The following is a 19580-nucleotide window of genomic DNA, read 5'->3' as shown; positions in this document are numbered from 1 at the left end:
GAAAGAACTTTAACCTCTAACCTTTTACCTAGCTGAGGCTTCCTGATTGTTGGGTCTTTGCCTTGTAATATAATGTGACCCGATTCAAGTGTTGTGAATTAGTGCTATATAAACATAATTGAACAAAATGTTACATAAACTAAAACAGGCTCCAATTATTAGACTACACTTTCAGCACATTCAAAGTAAACACAAAGCCTACTTTATACACCTTAATTTGTCAGGACTGCATCACAAAGTTGCAGCAGCATAATCAAACAACAAGCGTATTGAACATATCAGTATTTTATTCAATTCTGTAACATTCTTGTATGATAGAGCAAACAGTCAACTCTATTTACAGTGTCAAATTATTTATAATCCCCTTCACACCAACAGTTGGAACACATTTACACCTTCACTACATCTCACATAAATGACTATTACAGATTAAAACTTGAGATGTACGCATCTTGATGGGTAGCTCCTCATCTTTAGAGATATGATTAGTGTCAATTTCTCTCCAATGTGTGGGAAGCTACAATTTGTGTGTACCGAGATGCATCATAAAAAGAATCTATACATGCTAAATAGACCCTACAATAAGTGTTCCCTTCATGCATTACTGTTCAACCTGTAAATCCTCCATAACACAGAACCTGGATATGGAGGGGCAAACTTTGTACAAAATACAATGTTAAAAATACAATGTTTAAAAAAACTGTTTAATCACATGTAAAACCTTTTTTTTTTCCAGTGATGGCAAAACTATAGAGCCTTGATTTTTCATTTACACATTCTTCTTCTTCCCCCTCAACATTCATTCGTTCTTTTCAAACACTGAAATAACAACTATGAAATTAAACATGCCTGGCTGCCTGACTCTACATCTAAAAGCAACATTGTCTTTCAGACAGGCCTAACACTGTCAATAACCTGATCACTAACGAGCTGTTCAAACATGGCGCTAACCTTACAAGACGTGACCCTTTCTCCGCCACAAAGTACACCAGGCCCTCAGGAGAAATGGGAAAATAGCAACTGTAAGTTCTGGATAAGTAACATTTTGGCGTAAAAAGACGAGCCATCTCAGGACAGGATCAGAGCCCGGCTAGGAGCGTGGGATTTTAGTGAGCGAAGGTAGCGCCGGGCTTTCTCTGTCATTATTAACTGGTCTTTAGTTTGACCGCAAACAACCATTTCCCATTCCTTTGACATCTGTTGGGGACAAAAAAACATAAACAGATGTAAATGACTTTACACTCTGATTACATTTATAACTGCTCTCAAAAGATTAAAAAGGTGGAACATACTGGAACTGGGGAGCCTGTGCTGGGAAATATGGCACTGTCACTTGGTCCCAAAAGGAAGCCCTGATCCAAAATGTTTTCGTGCCGCTTGCTGCTAAGTGGTGAAGAGCTGACAGAAATCAACATCGGTTCTTCCTGTGGCCAAAAAAGTAAGGACCAAATATCAAGAATTAGGATATGACTAAAACACACGCAGGCTAATAAAGAGTTCCCACACACTTTACCTTGATGTTGTGTTTGGCTGATTTACGTTTGGATGTAGGCATCACCTGGCAGTCCATTACATCCAGGGCCAACGATTTACGCACTTTCTTCATAGGAGGGCGATGCTGGCAATAAAAGACGATCGAATCGGCAATGAGAAACAAGATCTGTTAAAAATATCTGAGTGAAGAATGGAAGGAGGTTAGCAATGAGCTGTCAGCCGCTCTTAGCTCAAAGCATTCTCACAGAGTGGTGGCAGTAAGAGCCTGCTTTGGGGAAAGTGATTGAACAAGGCTGCTTCTATGTGTGACAACTGTGATTGACAGCTCCGAGGTGGGAACTCCTGAGTGTGAAGAAAGGAGGTGCTATGTTCCAAAACTTTACAAGTTACATAAGGCTCAGTGTTTGTGTAGCTGAAGACCATTAACAGAATAAAATAGCATCCCCTGCATGCACCATTACAAAAACCCTTTTAAACAGAATTCCTCTATACTAACATTTGTCAGTGTGCAGCTACGGCTCTAGGTGTATTATACTCATGCATGTTGCACTCAATTTAAAGAAAAAATCAATCTATGTGGAACACTGCAAGGTTTTGCACTCTTTTTGTTCTGCTGACTATATAGTGGAAAGAAGACCACCTAAGACTATTCAGCCAGTAGGGGAAGAATATGTTGTCGCTACCAGTGCCAGCTATCTAGCTGTGTAACAGCAGTAGATCCTTTCCCTGCCCCAGCTATTAGTGCTTTTGGCATTTTTTGTCTTAAACTCTAACCTTCAGTGTAGGATTAGCACTGTGTGGTACTGCCCACAGTATAAGTGTACAAAGATGAAGGGACTTGATGCATGTGGGCAGATACACACTGCTATCACTGACAGAGCATGACAGCACATGTAACTGAATTGTAAAGTTTGATGATTTTAGCAACTTACATCTACTTATAACAGCTAGTGGGACTTTTAGTAGTTTTCTTAGGATCAGTTTCACTCCAGGTTTTAGTGAATTAGTGCACAATATGTATACTATGGATCTTATGATCAGGAGTATCAGGATGTCAGAGCACCCACGACCTGCTATATTATTATATTCTACTACTATATTAGTATAGGGGGTCCACAGGAATGAAAAAGAGACAGTTTCTGTGAATTAAGAGAACACTTATGATTTTTAAATAAAATTCTAGATATTGAGCTGCGAGCCAGCATTTTTTATAATTTTATGTTATTCTATTTATTCATTAATTTTTTTTCACTGTAAGCCTAATAAGCCATGCTGATGATTTTCTTTAATTTACTGCAGTAGCAGCTTCCTAAAGTAGGCAAACTCGGATGTATTGTTGAAAATTGTGTTTATTTTTTAATACATCTCAGCTTCATATTAATGGAACGGGGTATTATATTTCTTTATACTGAAAGAAAGGGAAACAATATGCAGGTGTATTAGGTTAGTAAATCTACCAGTCTGGCCTACCTGAAATCAAATGTTGGGCAGAAAGTGAGTTTGACACCAGCCCCTGACCGCAATGACCGCAATTTAATACATCACTGTGTGATGTATTAAAATCGACTTGTAGTTACTAGAGATGGCACGATACCACTTTTTTATGTCCGATACCGATACCGATATCATAAATTTGGATATCTGCCGATACCGATATGAATCCGATATAGTGTGTTTTTTAAATATCTTGCTGCATTTTGTATAAGTTCATCCTCAAGTTTAAATAAACAACAACACTAAAGCTATTCTGTTATACCTGTATGTAAAAAATACACTGCGCCCAAAATATTTCATAGTTCAGCAACACTGATCAATCTAATAAACTTAAACCTACTCCATCCTCCCTATTCTGGTATTTTAAAGAGTACTTAGCAGAAATATTAAGCAACCTAACTAATAGGGTTGCAAACTTCCCCCCCCAAAAAATAGGGAACCACCCTCCACCTCATGATGCTTAATCGATGTAATCAACTTAAATTTGATGCAGGGTGAAAAAAAATGCACAGAAATAAATTATTTTTCAAGAATAATTAAATAGATTCAACATCTTTCTTCAACAGAATTGCAGAATTCACAAATGGTACTTTCCCCAAAGGAAAAAGTAGTATAGCTTACTAGGGTATATTAGACTTAACAGTTACTATATACAGTAATGGACTTCTATACATTTTACATCAGATTAAAACTTTGGGTGTAAGATTCAGATAATTATTTATTAAAAGCTAGACATTTTAAATGAGAATAAGAAAGAAAAGTATGTCTTTGTGCCCTCCTTTTCCCTGTTCATGCCCCTATCGGCCCCCTGGCTAAACTTTGCTAGATCCGCCCCTGCACAGTTACCAGCCGTCAGCTACGTAGAAAAGGATCCTGGTGTAGAAAGTAATATTAAATAAAAATTCTAACAGCAGCTTATCAAGCTTAAACGTGCTGCTGTTGTTCAGCCGCTGGTTTCCTCTTTCTGGTGCAAAGTGGGGCCAAAAACAAAGAAGAGAGACGGACTCGCGACAGAAAAGCCGATCAGCTGATCATTAAGCAGTTTCACGATTGAAGTAGAAGCAAGAAGAGGCACTCGCTCCATATATCGGTTGTTAAGCTTAACGTGGGAACGCTTTACAAACATTCAGAGATGAACTTAGACACTTGCTTTACTTCTCTCTGGGATAACTTCCTCGGAGATGAAATGCTCCTTTGCTAGCGAGGCTCCAAATACACACAGCCGCTCTATCATGTGAGCACACTGCTCCGACGTGCTACGGTTATGAGCCGAGTTACGCCGTGTCGCAAGTTTTGTGAGGTGCTTTTTTGATATTTAATGGATCGGATTACATTTTTTATTTCTCGCCGATATCCGATCCAGTAATTTACGTCAGTATCGGACCGATACGTAATATCGGATCGGTCCATCTCTAGTAGTTACCACAGTTTTGCGCCTCTGTTCGGGTGGAGTTAAGCGCATGATTAAGTCGATCCCTGCATCTCTCAAGATGACCTCATTTATGTCGTCCTCGAGGTTGGGAGTCTGAGGCTGACAAAAGAGCAGAAAAGGCTGTTACAGCACAGGAGAAAGACAACAGCTGGCATGTTTTCCCCGACAGCACATACTGATGCTCACCAGAGGCTGCAGAGGCCCGTACTTCTCCATGGCATTTTTAAACGGTGTTGGAGTTCGTGGGGTACACAGCTCAGACTTGTGGTTGGGTGTAACAAAACTAGAGAAAACAAAAAGGAGAACAGAGAATTTCATATACACTGTGTTAGATTAACAACGTGTAAGTCTTACTGTGAGAAAGACGCTAAAAATCATTGTTCAGACTAACAGCAGGCTCTGCTTAAACTACGTTAATGACAAAAATAAAAATCCTACTTCCAATTATTATCCACTCATTTCAGCTCAGTGTTATGTCACTTATGATCACCCTCACTGGTGGTGTACCTCCTCACTAATACGTGTGGCTTCGAGCAGATAAGACACAAGCAGGCTGAATAGTAACAGTAATCGAAGCGTTGGCGAGATATTATGTTAGTGCAAGTGCTGCATTAAACACTGAACATAGGACTCGATTAGCCCATCGTCACCAATATCTAATCTCTCCAAACCTGAACCAGCATCAAACCCATATCTGATTTTCACACCACTTTACAGTTAATGATTAGTTATTATTAATCTCTCACTCTCTTTCACAGTGTCTGTTTTGTCCTGTTTCCAAACCTCTGCCTGAGGCTTCTTCCTGTTAAAAGAGAGTTTTTCGTTCCCACTGCTGCCAAGTGCTTGCTCATGGGGGGTGTCTGATTGTTGGGGTTTTCTCTCTATTGTTGTAGAGTCTTTACCTTTCAATATAAAGTGCCTTAGGTGACTTTTGTTGTGATTTGGTTCTATATAATAAATTGAATCGATGTAAAAAATAGTAGTAATAAATGTTAATCCAGTGAATCTGACATATTCAATCCACAAATCTTTGTACGTGTAGAAAAACACACTAATAATTCTAAGAACATTACATGAGACTAAAATGTGCAAGAATCATTATTACAAGTTGGTGGAGATGCTTTGATGGCATCAGATCTTCAGAAATTTGTCTGTTTTTAGATGAACCCATGAAAAACGAACCCATCAGATGCCTCCACCAATTAGAGGACTCTTACACTGAGTTTTCTTTTTGAGTGAGAGGCGTCTTGTCTCGCTGCAGCGGGGTGGTAACAATGGCTTTCTGGCTACACACAGGTGTGGACGTGAGAGACGGGTTCTCTAAGTCATGAGTGTCCTGCTTAGTCCACATGTTGAGAAACTGCAAAAACACACATTTGTCAGTAGAGTGCATTAATAGGACATCACTGCGAGCACCACTGAACAAGGGACTTACTTGAGATGGAGAAAAGGGCAAGATTTTGACAGGGGTGCTCTTAGGAGTCATGGACTTGTTGGCGTCGGGAGACAAAGCGATGCACCTTCGGCTCCGGTGGCTCAGTATGGAGGGGGGTGTGACGCCTCCAGGAGAGATGGGGATGAGTTCTCCTTTGCTTCCTTTGCTTAGTTCCTGCAAGGCGCTGCCTTCCAGACGAAACTGATGTCGCTCTGGGCTGGGACTGTCCTCGGGGAGGTCAAAGGCTGCGAGGTTGCACCAGCCATCAAGATCCTTAGTGCAGAAGAGACATTTATTTGTTAGGTCAGCATGTAGCCACAACTGTGAAATAGCCAAGACTGAACAGATGCAGAACAAACAGTATACAGAATACATTATACACAATATAAAACCAGGACAGTTTTTTAAAATAACCCTGTAGTATTGTGGATATTTACCCCATCCACCATGTCTAACACTTCCTTCAGAGCTGGGCCAGTGGGAGACAGGAATCCGGAGCTGTCCACCACCCAGCTAGTGCTGTTCAGTCCTCCTGTGCTGTCCACCTCACTCTTGGGGCTCAGACTGTTGCTTGGAGAGGGAACAGACTTTGACGGCCCAGCTTTGCTGGGGCCAGCTTTAGCTGTTTCCTGCAGCTATTGGAAAAAGAAGATTCTATAACAACACTAGTATAGACTAGTTTCTGATACTTAAGGTAACGGTGTTATTTTTTTTTTTTTTTAAATGAATCTGAACAGTCACTTACTGAAGGAGGGATCTTCTGCTCCGAGTCCTTGTCTGAACTGTCTTGAGAGCAACTGGACATCTGTGTAATGAGAAAAAACCCAATTTCTGTATCTTACCATACATATCTTTTGTATCTTGTATCATAGAGGAGGACATCATGGAAACACAGCCCACCTGACCATCCTTGCTAACACGAGCCCACAGCTCCTCCAGCTCATTGGGCCTGAAGACCTCCCCGGAGTAGAAGCCCATCTCTAACTTCCGTTTGATGGTCGAATTCCAGTGATTCTTCACTGCATTGTCCGTCCTGTCAATATATATCAGGACGTGAATTGCAGTGTTTCCCCACATACTGACTTTATTTGGCAACACAAAGTAATCCTCACACTTATTTTGAGAGTTGACTTATTGTTAAAACCTGGCCCTTCTCCTGAGACATCCAACAATGTAATTACACTACCTCTTAAGTGTGTCTCACGTCCTGTGGATGAAAGGATTCCAGCAAACAACAGTAGACAATACTCTGCTGCGAAGATCTGCTGTGACCTACAGGCTCAGTCTAGCTGGAACAAGTTCCTCGTGGTTGAGAACAGAACGAGAACTACTGTTTAAGTTTAAGACTGTGATGTAGGAGTCCATTGCAGGACAAGTGACCCACCGGATAGGCAGCTGATTAAATTGTTCATCAGTTGTTACAAAGTATCTGACAAGCACGGCAACGTATCAAACTTTTCTAAGTTAAAAATTTAAGAATTCACTTCAGAAAAGAGCAGGAGTTTGCATGTAAAAGCTCACATCAGCCCAATTCTGTTTCTGGCAGAGTAGCTACTTGCCTTCCAGGGAGCAGTTTTGCGATCTCAGCCCAGCGATTGCCAAGCAGGCAGTGAGCCTTATAGATGATGAGGTCCTCCTCAGCCGTCCACGAAGACTTCTTAACGCTGGGATTGAGGTGGTTGTGCCAGCGCTCTCTGCACTGCTTCCCCAGTCTGCCTTTCAGGTGCTTGGCTACCAGCGCCCACTGTTTGTTGCCATAAAGATTCACAAGCTCTATAACCTAGAGGACAAAAAAGAAAAGTTAAAAAAAAAAAGATCACCAGCATGCTTTTATTCACAACATATTTACTCCATTCACACCTCTGAACTACCTACCTTCTCATCTTCCTCTTTAGTCCAGGGGCCTTTCACTAATTCTGGGTCCAAGACTTTAAACCAGCGATGCTGACACTGATGTTCAGTATGATTCTAAAAAAACAAAAAAGCAAACTCAAAATACTGAAAAAGATTTCTGTTGACATACATTCTTACAGAAAAGATGCTCAGACTCACAGGTATGTAGCTGGCTATGGTTTTCCAGTCATTTGGTCCCAGTTTTTGAACCAGCGTTTTAAGCTTGTCATCCTGTATACACACCAAAAAATGAGCATTTCTTATGATCCCTGTCCTCCTCTAGAGCCATTTAAATTATCTGTTTACTTCAATGTTTAAATGAAGGAGTCTGGTTTACATTATATATATTAAAAAAATAAAAATAAACAAATACCTCCTCTTGAGTCCATTTCACCTTCACTTTCCCTCCATCCCTCTGCTCTGCCACATCAGAATCAGTGTCCTGATGCATGGCCTCCTCTCCATCCTCACTGAGAAACAAACAACCGTGATGTGGACGAACATAGCTGACAGACAACTCACTACTGACCGGCCCTGGTGATGTCCGGAAGACAGCTAGATTATCGTTCTTATTTTTCTAGCCAACTTGGCGGATAACAGTTAGCTCGCAGAAATAACACAGTTTGCCAATAATGTCTGTGCTGAGCAGTGATTTATTTATCTAGTGTGATCTAAGAGAAACCGTGTTTGGCCTTAAGTTTAACCCAAAGCCTGTTTTCCGTGTCCGGAAAAAGGGCGGCCAGACACAAGCGAGCTCCCAGGGATAGCAGGGTTAGGTCAAACAGTAAAGACTTCAGTTTCCAATTGACTGTATTAAAAAGAATAAGTTAAATACTCACGTCAACCCCCAGTGTTAAAACACACACACACACACACAGCTAATTTAGGTAATAACGATTAACATCTTACCCGCGCGGCCACCGGGACATTTCCCTCTATTTCTGTTGTTTACGGTCCGAAAGCGATTTCTCCGGCGGCCGTTGCACGTCATGTGCATACGTACTTGGTATTATGTCGTCGTAATACCCGTGATTAATGTCTTTATGCTGTAGCCAGTGTTGGTGATGGAGGCTCGGCACTGTTCTAATGTTACAGCCTATACAACCAGCTGGTGCGGAGCGCCAGAGTTGTCCGCGCTCTTGGATTTCTATCTCGCGCTCTTCTCTGTCGTAGGAACCGGATAGTGACGTAGCTGCGCATTGGAGCTGCGCGTAGCCACAGAGAAAGCTTCCGGTGGAACTCTTTTGGGTTTGTCCCAGCGCTGTAAATTTTGTTTTATTATCGTAAAATAATGTTTTCTGCAGTCATTGGTGTGTCTCAGTCAAACACTGTAAACACCCAATTGCTGAGAGGGGAAGTTTAGATATTGTTACATAATAAAACAGTAATGAAATTTAGTTTGAAAAAACACGATTTTTCTACTACAAAATTTCAGACACTTTCACATAAAAATGTTTACTTATAAAGTCATTTTAATTTATTTTTTGTTTGTTTTTTCATGTTTACACCTTTAACTAAATATACTTTCTACCATTTTCCTTCCCAGAAAATCTATAGTATGTTTGCGAACAGCTTTTAAACAATACAGTGCTTATTAGACCACCACCCGGTGTAAGGTTTATGCACCAGCTGCCTTAAATTGATAGTACTGGTATTCAAAAAGTATTTTTAATGTTTCTGTAGTGGTTAGTCCACCAGTATGTGTAAGCTCTTTAATAAAAATTATATTTTTAATGCTAAATTTTTTTTTTTTTTTTTTAAACAGCATACAAATAAATAGTTTTTCAAAGGTTTAGTGATCTTGTTAAAATTACAGCCTTATATATAACCTAACAGATTAGCGCTCAATAAACCACAAGTAAATTACAGGGCCTGAATCTGTACAGGGCTGACAGGTCCGCCTCCTGCTCCCACTGATGACCTGCAGCTGGGTCAATTAGCAAGCAGCTCCAACAGCTTAAAAGCCAGCTGGAGGAGGGAGGCAGCCCTGATCAAACATGGAGAAAGTGTTTGTGGTCAAAGGTAAGAAAACTAGACTGAATTAGATGTGTTGATTTGCCTCATCAGGTGATTTGTTTCTGAATTCTGTCTAACATGTTTTACCTTCTAGATATGAAAAGCTTTGAGTGCTCATCTCCATCAGAGCTTGACAGGAAGTTTTATGGGGAACAGAGTCTGCTGTCTGTACTGTCACTGGAACAACTGTCCACATCGAGGGTGTCGAATGACACAACAGCTGATGGATTGGACACCAAGCCGTCTATTGGAGCCTCTCTCTGCCTGTCCTCTGACACCGCCTCTCCCTGTCCAGGGTTTTCAGTGAACACCATGAACACTCACGAAGCTGATGGCTGCTACCTGGCCGTCCCGTTACAGGGGAAGTCCTCCACTCCCCACATGCTCCTTCAGAAGCCAAAGCAGGCAGCTTGTTTTGATCAGTCATACAGCGATCTCACCGCCTCACAAATGTCATGGGACGTGTCTGTGATCAAGTCGGAGAGCAATAGCCCCAGATTCTACGTGGAGTCCTGCACTCTGGAGCAAACGTGGAGTCCAAAACCCTCACAACAAGAGTCACTAGCTGATGTTTCGCCCTGATGTGGCTAAAATTAACACTTTACAAGGGAAAAATGTTAGATGTCAAGTGTGATGTGCACTCCCAGCCTCTGCACCCACTATGTCCAAGTTAACACCCCCCCCAATCCATAGTTTGACATCATGTTCTGTTTTAAAGGATCCATGTGAGGACTGATGCAGAACAGTTTGCCTTTTTAATAATCACATCAATGTTTTAACTACAAAAATATTTTCAAAGCACTGTTAAATAAAGGGTATAGAACTTTATTTGCTCTGGTATATTCTTACAATGAAAGACAATACAAAGTTATAAAATGTAGCTGTACATGTTCTGAAAAGTGTGGTACCAGGTGGTTACCGCAGTCCCTCCATTGTAACTGTGCTCATAAGCTCATAAACTGCTAATTTCAAAAGGGACGTATCGAATGTTCAGATTTCTTGAATCCAATCACAGCGGAGTGAACCGGGCCTCAGGATCCATATCGTGTTCCTGCCAAAAGTGAGGAAAGTCATTTTTGGACAAAGCCTTTAGATGCAAGCAGATGTAGTTATGAACACACTCACCTGATTTAGTTTCTTGAACTCTACAACCTGGAAGAAAATGTGTTCCAAGATGTGCTTGGCATCCCTCTGCTCTTTATCCAACTTAGGAGTCACTCCGAGAATTTCACCACATTTCCGGACGTAGAATTCAAGGTCATCGTCTGTACCTGTGAACACAACCCGTTTAATAACAGGATGAGTACGATTAACTATCTGCTTCAAAACAGGCAAGTTCAGAAATAAACTTAGTTTAAGGGAGATGTCTGGGTAGAGTGTACAATAGGTGGGACTAGGGTGATCAGATTTAAAGGAGACTCATGAGCAAACATTTAACATGTAAATATCTGTAGCGGGAGGATTGAAAGTAGCATCCCAACTGACGGCAGGTATCAACAGGCCTTTTTAGACTTGTTTAAAAAAACAAAAAAAAACATGCTGCATTTCCTGTTATTTGTAGTACTTTTATTCATATTCCACGAACATTTCATTCACTTTTGGTGATTTGTGAATTTAAACTTTAAGTAGTGTAAACAGAAAAATATCATGACATGCTAACCTGCAGGAGAACCATGACAGCATTCTTCAGTCATTCAATAAATCGATTCAATTTTATTTATATAGCGCCAATTCACAGTCGCCTATATTTTATTGTAAATACCCTACAATAATAGACAGAAAAACCCAACAATCAGATGACTCCCTATGAGCAAGCAACTGGTGACAGCGGGAAGGAAAAACTCCCTTTTAACAGGAAGAAGCCAACAGAACCAGGCTCAGGGAGGGGCAGCCATCTGCCACGATTAGATGGGGTGAGGGGAGGACACTGTGGGAGTAGAGTTTAGGTAGCTGCTCTGCATCGTGTTGCCACATGGCACTAAAGATAACAAACCCGGAGGAATTGGCTGACTTTTGAAGTGTCCTGTCTTACATATATATTTCGACTTTTAAAACTAGGTCAAATTAAAAGATAAGACATAGGTTAAGTCTTAATATGTGATACAAGAGATGAAACTGCTGTGCAGTCCCACGTAAAGAGGGACACCCGATCAACCTATATGAGATAAAGGATGGCTACTGAACTGCTGTGAAAATAACCACCTAGCTTCTCACACATAAGTAGCAAATGAAAGTCAGTTTAATGTGGAATCTGACTGCCCTGGACATGTAAGTCCTCACATACGCCTCCATCAATAGATATCTAGAGGGCTGCAGTGCATGTGTGAATGCTCCATTAGCAATCCTGAACTTACACTTATTGGTGAGCTGTGCCAGTCGCACTTTCTCCGACGAGAATGTTTCGTCTAGATCGAACAGGTCCAGCATGGGTGGAGGCAAATCATTTAAGGCAGGTGGAAAGACCTGAAAGACAGGACAGCACCTACTTTTGGCTTCAAACTTGTGGGACTTTAAGCAAAAATGTTGTCTTAAGTTTTCAGTTACATTGAAGTGAAATCCTTTGAACAGAAAAACCCCAGAAAAAAAAAAAAAAAAAAAACTCACAGCAGGCTGAAGCTGAGGCAGAGGAGTTTCAAACTGCGGTGCAATCAGCTGCAGTGGCTCAGCTTTCACATTAAGCTGCTTGTAAGCACTGCAAACCAAAGATCTGTTTTTAGCTTCGAAGGGAAACAACAGCGATTGGACTCAGGGGAGGGTGACCAATTTCTCACCTGATGACTTGGGGTAAGGTGTCAGTCGACAGATTGAACAAAGACATATCAAAGAGAGAGGTGAAGTCCCGTGGGTTTTCGTCTCCTTCTTGTAAGCACACTCTGAGCTGTTCAGACAAACAGCCAGTGTCTGGCAGCATTGTGTAATCTGTGATCTGGGGGACAAAAAAAAAGGACAAGAAGAAAAGAAGAACCTTGGCTCATTTAAAAAAAAAAGAAAAAGAAAGAGAGAGAGAACACAATTAGGAAAGCCATTTTGCCATGCACACTCCTCTTCCTCACCTCTGGGTCTTCGGCATCAATCTGATTCAGCTGAATGTTATTGGTCATGAGCCACTGAAGCACAACGTCCTGTGATAAAAGAAAAAGTTGTATGCCACGGCAGCCAATAAAAAAAACTACTATTGAAATACTCATTTAAAGGAGCTTTATTCTAGAAGGATCATGCTTCTACCTTTACCTAATAAATTACACAAAAAAGTGGACTTACCATGATTTTATTGTTCTCCTCTTTGTCTATGTATTGATCACTGAACATGTGGCAGGAACCCAAGACAGCCAGTTTGCCAGAATTCTACATTTTAAAAAAAGTAATCTCCATGTTACCACATTTCTGACCATATGGTTAGGAAAAGAAAGTTGTCACTACACTGTGCCTCTGACCTTGCCCTGATAGAAAGCCAGGACAGGCCTGTTGAGGGGAAAGCAGACGGAGCCCGTTGAAAGAACAGCCACGGCCGGCTTCATCACGGTCAGTGTGGCACCGTACGGGTACACAAATGTGAGCGCCCTGCACAAAGAAAGACAACAGCTCAAATTTGAAGTCTTTCTCTTTAATGCAGAAGATGGAGGTGTACAAAATTGAGACTCACTGTGCATTGTTTCCAACATTTTCATCTTCAATGATTCCCGTGACCACTTTTCCAGCAGCACGACTGATCTCCCTGCACAGGAAACAGGCAACTGAATTGATAGTTTGGCATTTATCAGCATACAGATGAAATTAGATAAGGGTTAGATTATGCCATCATAAATTTAGGCTAGAACAACCTGGGACTCTGTGAAATATACATAAAAAGAGAAAAACACTGGTGAACCTGTTCAGTACACCATTCGACACAAGCGCCTCCTTAGGATGGAAGTATTTGTAGTACACATTCCTCACCACAGCATCTTGGATGAACAAGATAAAAACGAATACAAAGCATTTTAAAAACAGCTTGGGCAATGTTTGCATAGTTGTTTTTCCAACAAGGTTTCAATGCGCACCATTGTTGACCATTACTCCGAAGTCCTCCAGGAGGAAATTGATGTTTGTGTCATACTTCATTTCTCCTCCTTCACCGAGCATGACCAAGATATTCCCTCCTCCATCCAGGTAGACTTTCAGCGCCTCCATCTGAAATAAAAGGAAATAACTACTGTGAAAATGTGTTTGCGGTTGAACAAATGAAAGAAGCTTAAATATTTTGGGTGGCCCTAAGCCTTGTAGAATTTTAGACTGCTTGGAAATTAGCTGGCAAATATCATCTTTTCGCCCATACATCACCTCTGACGCTGTGAACCTCTCCCTTGGACCTGCAGTTATCCACAACTTGACACTCTTCAGCTTATCCAATGACAGCTCTTCTTTTATGCTACAGGAGACAGCACGGATTTTGCATTTGAGGTTTTAAAATTGCTGCAGAACTATGAGAAAATGTTGGTTAAGCTTGAGAAAAATGACATAGTAAAATATAACTCAGTAAACATACTAAAGTGCTTTGCTATTACCAATACGTCCCATTTTATTATTTTACTTTACTATACTTACTTACAGAGACGAATATTCTAGCCCTCTATGTCTATATTCATGCTTTGTTTACCAGGTCCACTGTATCACATTTACATTTAAGAGCATGTCTTAGCTGATAACTAGAGGACTTGGTACTATTTATCTCTTGTATTTAATCGTCCCCAAACTCCTTACCTTTGGATTTTCCACTGAGCTTTTAGTCTCTTCTGCATGGATTTGTAGCCATTGTTCGTAGTAAAAAGCTCTCTTTTTGAAGCATTGAAGACCACGCTGTTGTACTGTTCCTTCTCCATTATTTACCAGCTTCAGTCACCAAAGTTAGGGCTCTTATCATCCACACACCTAAAAGACGTTAAAAGCCCAAGTCAGACTTTACCATTAGTCCAGGGCTGCTATTCGCCAGCTGTAATTAGCATAGTTTTGGGTTTGCATCCACCGTCGTGTGCTAAAATGGTGTTAGCAAAAAACAGCCAAGAAGCTCGCTAACATTATGGTTAGCCGTGAAGCTAATAGCGAGGTGTTTTCGCTTCGTTTCACTAAAGACTGCTATGGTAACCTGTCAACTGTAGCACTCTGTTTTCCCCTTATGTTAAAGCCCAGGTTTACGTTATTAAATGTTAATTACCTCTAAGCGCTCTTAGAAGCGGTGCATTATGGGAAATAATGGTAACCAAGGGCGCTAACAGCATAGCAACTGGATAGCACAGAGCATTGTGTCAAAGCAATGTACACTTAAAACAGCTTTTCAGCGGGTTTGTTCAGTTAGCATCACTCCACGGTCAAAACATTTGCACTTTGAAGTGCTAGATAAAGTTACAGGAATGTTCTGTGGTTTAACGATGGTTTTTATAAATAGAAAAACTTACAAACAAGTCAAAACTTTAAAGGTGAAGGATGTGGCCATAGGTGGAAATCTGTTAGGGAATTCTGGAGCAGCAATGATGGTGATAGAAGGCTGACATAAGTGTAACCTACAAACAGGGGCGGAAATAGAGAAATTTTCTTAGGGTGGTATGAAGGTGGCATGGAAATCAAATGGGGTAGGAAAATCAAAGCCATTTATTACACATAGCCAGGTGTTACATTCTGTATTATGCATTATATATCATTAAAATACATCAAATACAGTAAGTTTACGCATGTTTCATATAAATATACTCCATAACTTTCTTGCTTTCTTTAGCCCACATAATTAAACATTTCAGTGACATAAAAAACGTAAATTTTATGTACTGTATAGCCTGTATAATAAATAAGTATGTAGTCCAATAAGTTTAAAATCCAGAAAGCTACACAACATGAGGTTGTTCATTTAGAAACACAAGTCTAACTTAAATTTCACACTCTTTTTTCTTAGAAATAATCAGATTTTCCTTGTTTTTTAATCGTTTTTTCCTTGTTTTTTAATAATCAGATTTTTCCTTGTTATGGTTGTTTCTGCTTCCAGGTCACAAAAGCAGATGAAGAGAAGATGATGGAACTATTTGATCAAGTTGTGGCCCGTGATTGTTTGGGACGAATACATGTTGACAGGAAAAAAGCAATCTGCAGCAGTCTGTGTATTCATTACTGAAATGACTATCAAAAAATATTTCGCATGACATCTTCATTCAGAATGAATTCAAGTATTATTTCATCCCTGTCTATTAGTGCCATCACGGTGCATACACTGGTGCGGCTGATCCCAATACCCAACCAAGTATGACAGGGACTAAAGGTCTGTGGTTCAGATGAAGTGCGGGGACCTTCACCAGATGTGCCAGCAACTCTTACATTTGAAGTATATAAGTGAAGTTGTAAAAGAGGCTCACACTCACACTTTTTTTAGTTATGGTATCTGTTCCGCCGGTCTGCCTTCAGCACAAAAATATCTGCTTTTTCTAGAGGTACTGGAGTCTGAGAATGTATGCGGGACCCTGGAGGCAGCACCATCATACCAGCTGGTGAGTCTGTAGGAGGAGATGGAGTGGTGTTCCCCCTCTGACTCTGCTGCACAGGGGTAAAAAGAGTGTCATCAGCTGCTCTGAGTGAAACAATCCCCTGAATGCGATATGAGGAAACTCCTTGGACCCCGTAACCAGGTCATGGTAAAGGGAGAGGAATAGATTGTTCATAGAGTTCAAATGGCTGCTGTTTAAAGGATGGTTCCTCAAGTTTGTGATGAACATCTGACCTATGAACATCACCTACGAGAAAACAAAAACAGGGATGCAGACTTCCTTGCGTTTGTGCTGTCACCTGACTTTGGTGAGGAAGGCCCAATCAGAAGACAGTGGGATTTGTGACGGGAGATGTACGGTTCCAGGATGTAACGATATGGACATAAACAACTGTGGGATATTGTCTGTTCGTGATTTGGACAGGGGGAACAAACTGTGGCAGGATCAGCCTGATATTATTTGTATCCCACTGTAACTTTACTGTATAAAGAGCTAACATCTCCAAAATTTCAGGAGTAGTTAATCATCATAAGAAGTATTGATGAACTAAAAATCAAGAATGTGGGGTACTGTTTGTCTGTGATTTGGACGCTGGGGAAACAAATTCTGCCGTGGATACTTACAGAGGTGTGGACTCGAGTCACATGACTTGGACTCGAGTCAGACTCGAGTCATTAATTTTATGACTTTAGACTTGACTTGAAAAAAGGTTGTAAGACTTGTGACTTGACTTGGACTTTTACACCAGTGACTTGGGACTTAAATTGGACTTGAACCTGTTTACTTGAAAAGACTTGATATTTTACCCAAATCTAAAATTTAACATACATATTATATAAAAAGTGCGGACCATTAATTCACTTTATTCATTCATTCATTCTTACCACACTCCGTATGTATGTGAGTGTGGGCTGTAGCACAGCCAATCAAATTAACCAGATTTGGAAAAAAACAAGAACAAAAACGCTCGAGCCAAAAATGCTTCCAAGAGTAATTTCTTTCGGGTACATAAACTACGAAGTAGTCAACAAAAAACGAAATGCAATGTGCAAAACATGCAAGAAGAGAATCACAGACGGAGATGGAACAACTTCCAACTTTGTCCGACATTTGAAGTTGCATAAAGAACGGTAGGTGGTGCTTTTATTTTTTTATTTTTTTTTGCTACGATGAGACAGCTGACTTAGCTAACTTCATCTTATTAGCAAATGTTCTTCGGGCTACGTTGATGATACTGTTTGGCTTTAACAGGTATGATATGTTTGTCATGCTATTTTAAATCCGGTCCTGCAAGCGCATCCAAGAATAACATGCAACTTGTTAGCTCAGAATTGTCGGTGAATGGTGAGCAGGGTCCGTTTCAGAAAGTGGGTTCTGTAGCTGTACTCAGTCTCTCTCCGTCTCCTCCCCATCATTAACCCCGTAGATTTAACCCAGTTTAGACTGACAAATATTTATTTTACCATCACATCACAATTCAAAATCACTGTGTTTAATTTGCAATTAGTGTATGGTCGTGTTTAACTTTTGCATGTCTGAGCCAGGGAAAAGATTTTTTTTTGGTTCGAAAATCTGGCCCACCTTAGTGTGTAATTGAGTAGTCCTGCTATACATGGCCTTTTTCTTCTGTCATTTATGTCAATACATCAAATAAAATACTTTGATCTTATATTATTAGCTGTTGTTTATTTGCAAAGGTTATTCTCAACAGGGATGCTAGACAAAACGGCGTTTTCTACAGACAGCCTAGCATACGCTCTCCACTTGCGAGTGAAAAAGAAAAGAAAAAACACCTCTTCCCTATTGGTGTTAGAGTTTACCATGTCAGCCAATCAAAAAAATGATAAGGCAACATGTGACATTTGGTTGTTTAGGGAGAAGGGGAAGTTTTTAGGAGTGACACCCGCGACGGAAAGCGGGCGAGCGAAAGAAAGAGAGAGAGAGTGTTTTCATATGTGAGACATTAGTGACGTTTAGCGTGTTTGGAGGCTATAGTTAGTTTATTGTGTAGTTATTGTTTTGTATTGTGTGTCGGTTAGACTGCTGAATTTCATATTTGATCTAAAAAGCTGTCAAAGGCAGATTCCAGTGTAAACGCTGTCTCCACATAGAAAACTGGACTGATGCACCTCCAGTTGTCAGACCTGCAGGGTTTAGGCCTGTGGTGTTCTTCTCTGTCTTATACTGAACACAAACTACATTTTTTGGACTGGCACAAATAATTTGTGTGCCTTCTTATTTGATGCAGCACACCTGATTGTTCTGTAAATAGATTTAAATGGTTATATAAAAAACGCCTGAGGCCTTGGCTGCATTTTTAGGTAAATAGTACCATATAACTTTGTTGTTTGCAAAACTTGTGCATAATTTTTAGAAATGTACAATTTCTATTTGCATTTCAAGTTATGAAAATGATTCGTTAAACATGTAAAAAATATAACTTTTTCTACTCGGATTCTGAATTTTTGTCTGAATTTAGATCAACTGTGCTAATATAGTATACCAAAATGAAAAAATAACTCAAATTTCAGATATTTGAGGTTGTGCTGTAAATAATGATACCAAACAAGGCAAGAAAAACATATTTTAAAAGTGAAATATAGAAGTAAAATCAAAAGTAGTCAAGAACGCCAATTATACCCGGGACCCCAGAGGGTTAAAAAAAGACTTGAAAGGACTTGAAATTCAAAGTTTCGGACTTGGGACTTGACTTGAAAGTTGTCTGTCTTGACTTGCGACTTGACTCTGACTTGCTTGACTTTACTTGAGACTTGACTTGTGACTTGAGGATAAAGACTTGGGACTTACTTGAGACTTGCAAAACAATGACTTGGTCCCACCTCTGGATACTTACCTTGGCACCACCGTTGTGCAGGTGAAGCCAAAGGCAAGATATGCTTCATCATTTTTTCTAGTCTTTGGCTTGGAAACATATTTGGCGTTGCTTCATCTTCTGCTTTGCGTTTGTGTGGGAGCCCCATCAAAAACCTGTCCACTATGCAAGCAGTGTCCAAGCATTCTTTTTTTAATTCATACCACCCCTCCACTTTGGGAACGACTGTGTTACTGGGTGGTTGTGGCCTATGAGTTGAGTCACATCTGCCCCCAAGTAATGAATACATTTCATACAAATCATCTACTGATGGAAAGGTTGGCAGTTCCATCCCTGGCTGCTCCAGTCTATATCTCAAAGTATCCTTGAGCACAATACTGAACACAAGTTGAATGTGGGAAAAAGTTAGAAAAGGAAAACGTTAGATAGAAAGCCCTTAGATGTAGGAAGGGTGCTTGTATGAATGTGTGTGAATGA

At 40.4% G+C, this 19580-nt stretch overlaps 3 protein-coding genes across 4 annotated transcripts; 1 reads left to right on the top strand and 2 right to left on the bottom strand.

Moving 5' to 3' along the window:
* Positions 1–269: 269 nt before the first annotated feature.
* On the bottom strand, positions 270–9369 carry mybl2b (v-myb avian myeloblastosis viral oncogene homolog-like 2b). The gene is made up of 15 exons (XM_031748469.2): positions 8658–9369; positions 8122–8218; positions 7908–7979; positions 7731–7823; positions 7415–7635; positions 6756–6888; positions 6601–6660; positions 6293–6490; positions 5856–6128; positions 5638–5780; positions 4607–4703; positions 4412–4519; positions 1514–1618; positions 1293–1424; positions 270–1197 (listed from the first exon to the last, which is right to left on the bottom strand). The coding sequence occupies exons 1-15, from the start codon at positions 8675–8677 to the stop codon at positions 1069–1071; spliced, it is 1881 nt and encodes a 626-aa protein (XP_031604329.1). The 5' UTR covers positions 8678–9369; the 3' UTR covers positions 270–1068.
* Positions 9370–9628: 259 nt separating this feature from the next.
* si:ch73-303b9.1 lies at positions 9629–10592 on the top strand. The gene is made up of 2 exons (XM_039612025.1): positions 9629–9770; positions 9859–10592. Exons 1-2 carry the CDS (start codon positions 9746–9748, stop codon positions 10344–10346), a joined length of 513 nt encoding a protein of 170 aa, XP_039467959.1. The 5' UTR covers positions 9629–9745; the 3' UTR covers positions 10347–10592.
* Positions 10574–15285, bottom strand: ift52 (intraflagellar transport 52 homolog (Chlamydomonas)). 2 transcript variants are annotated; one of them, XM_039612024.1, is made up of 14 exons: positions 15197–15285; positions 14505–14672; positions 14085–14172; positions 13805–13934; positions 13633–13708; positions 13408–13479; positions 13199–13325; positions 13026–13109; positions 12818–12886; positions 12536–12690; positions 12369–12456; positions 12119–12227; positions 10890–11035; positions 10574–10815 (listed from the first exon to the last, which is right to left on the bottom strand). In XM_039612024.1, exons 2-14 carry the CDS (start codon positions 14621–14623, stop codon positions 10774–10776), a joined length of 1305 nt encoding a protein of 434 aa, XP_039467958.1. In that variant the 5' UTR covers positions 14624–14672; positions 15197–15285; the 3' UTR covers positions 10574–10773. The 2 variants fall into 2 exon arrangements, with proteins under 2 accessions (XP_039467958.1, XP_031604330.1); XM_031748470.2 differs by lacking the exon at positions 15197–15285 and adding an exon at positions 14956–15001.
* Between the last annotated feature and the right edge of the window lie 4295 nt (positions 15286–19580).

This window comes from Oreochromis aureus, linkage group 5 (assembly GCF_013358895.1).
Source record: "Oreochromis aureus strain Israel breed Guangdong linkage group 5, ZZ_aureus, whole genome shotgun sequence".
NCBI lineage: Eukaryota > Metazoa > Chordata > Actinopteri > Cichliformes > Cichlidae > Oreochromis > Oreochromis aureus.
The sequence above is the reverse complement of the archived record's forward strand: the minus strand, read 5'-3'. Positions and strand labels throughout refer to the sequence as shown.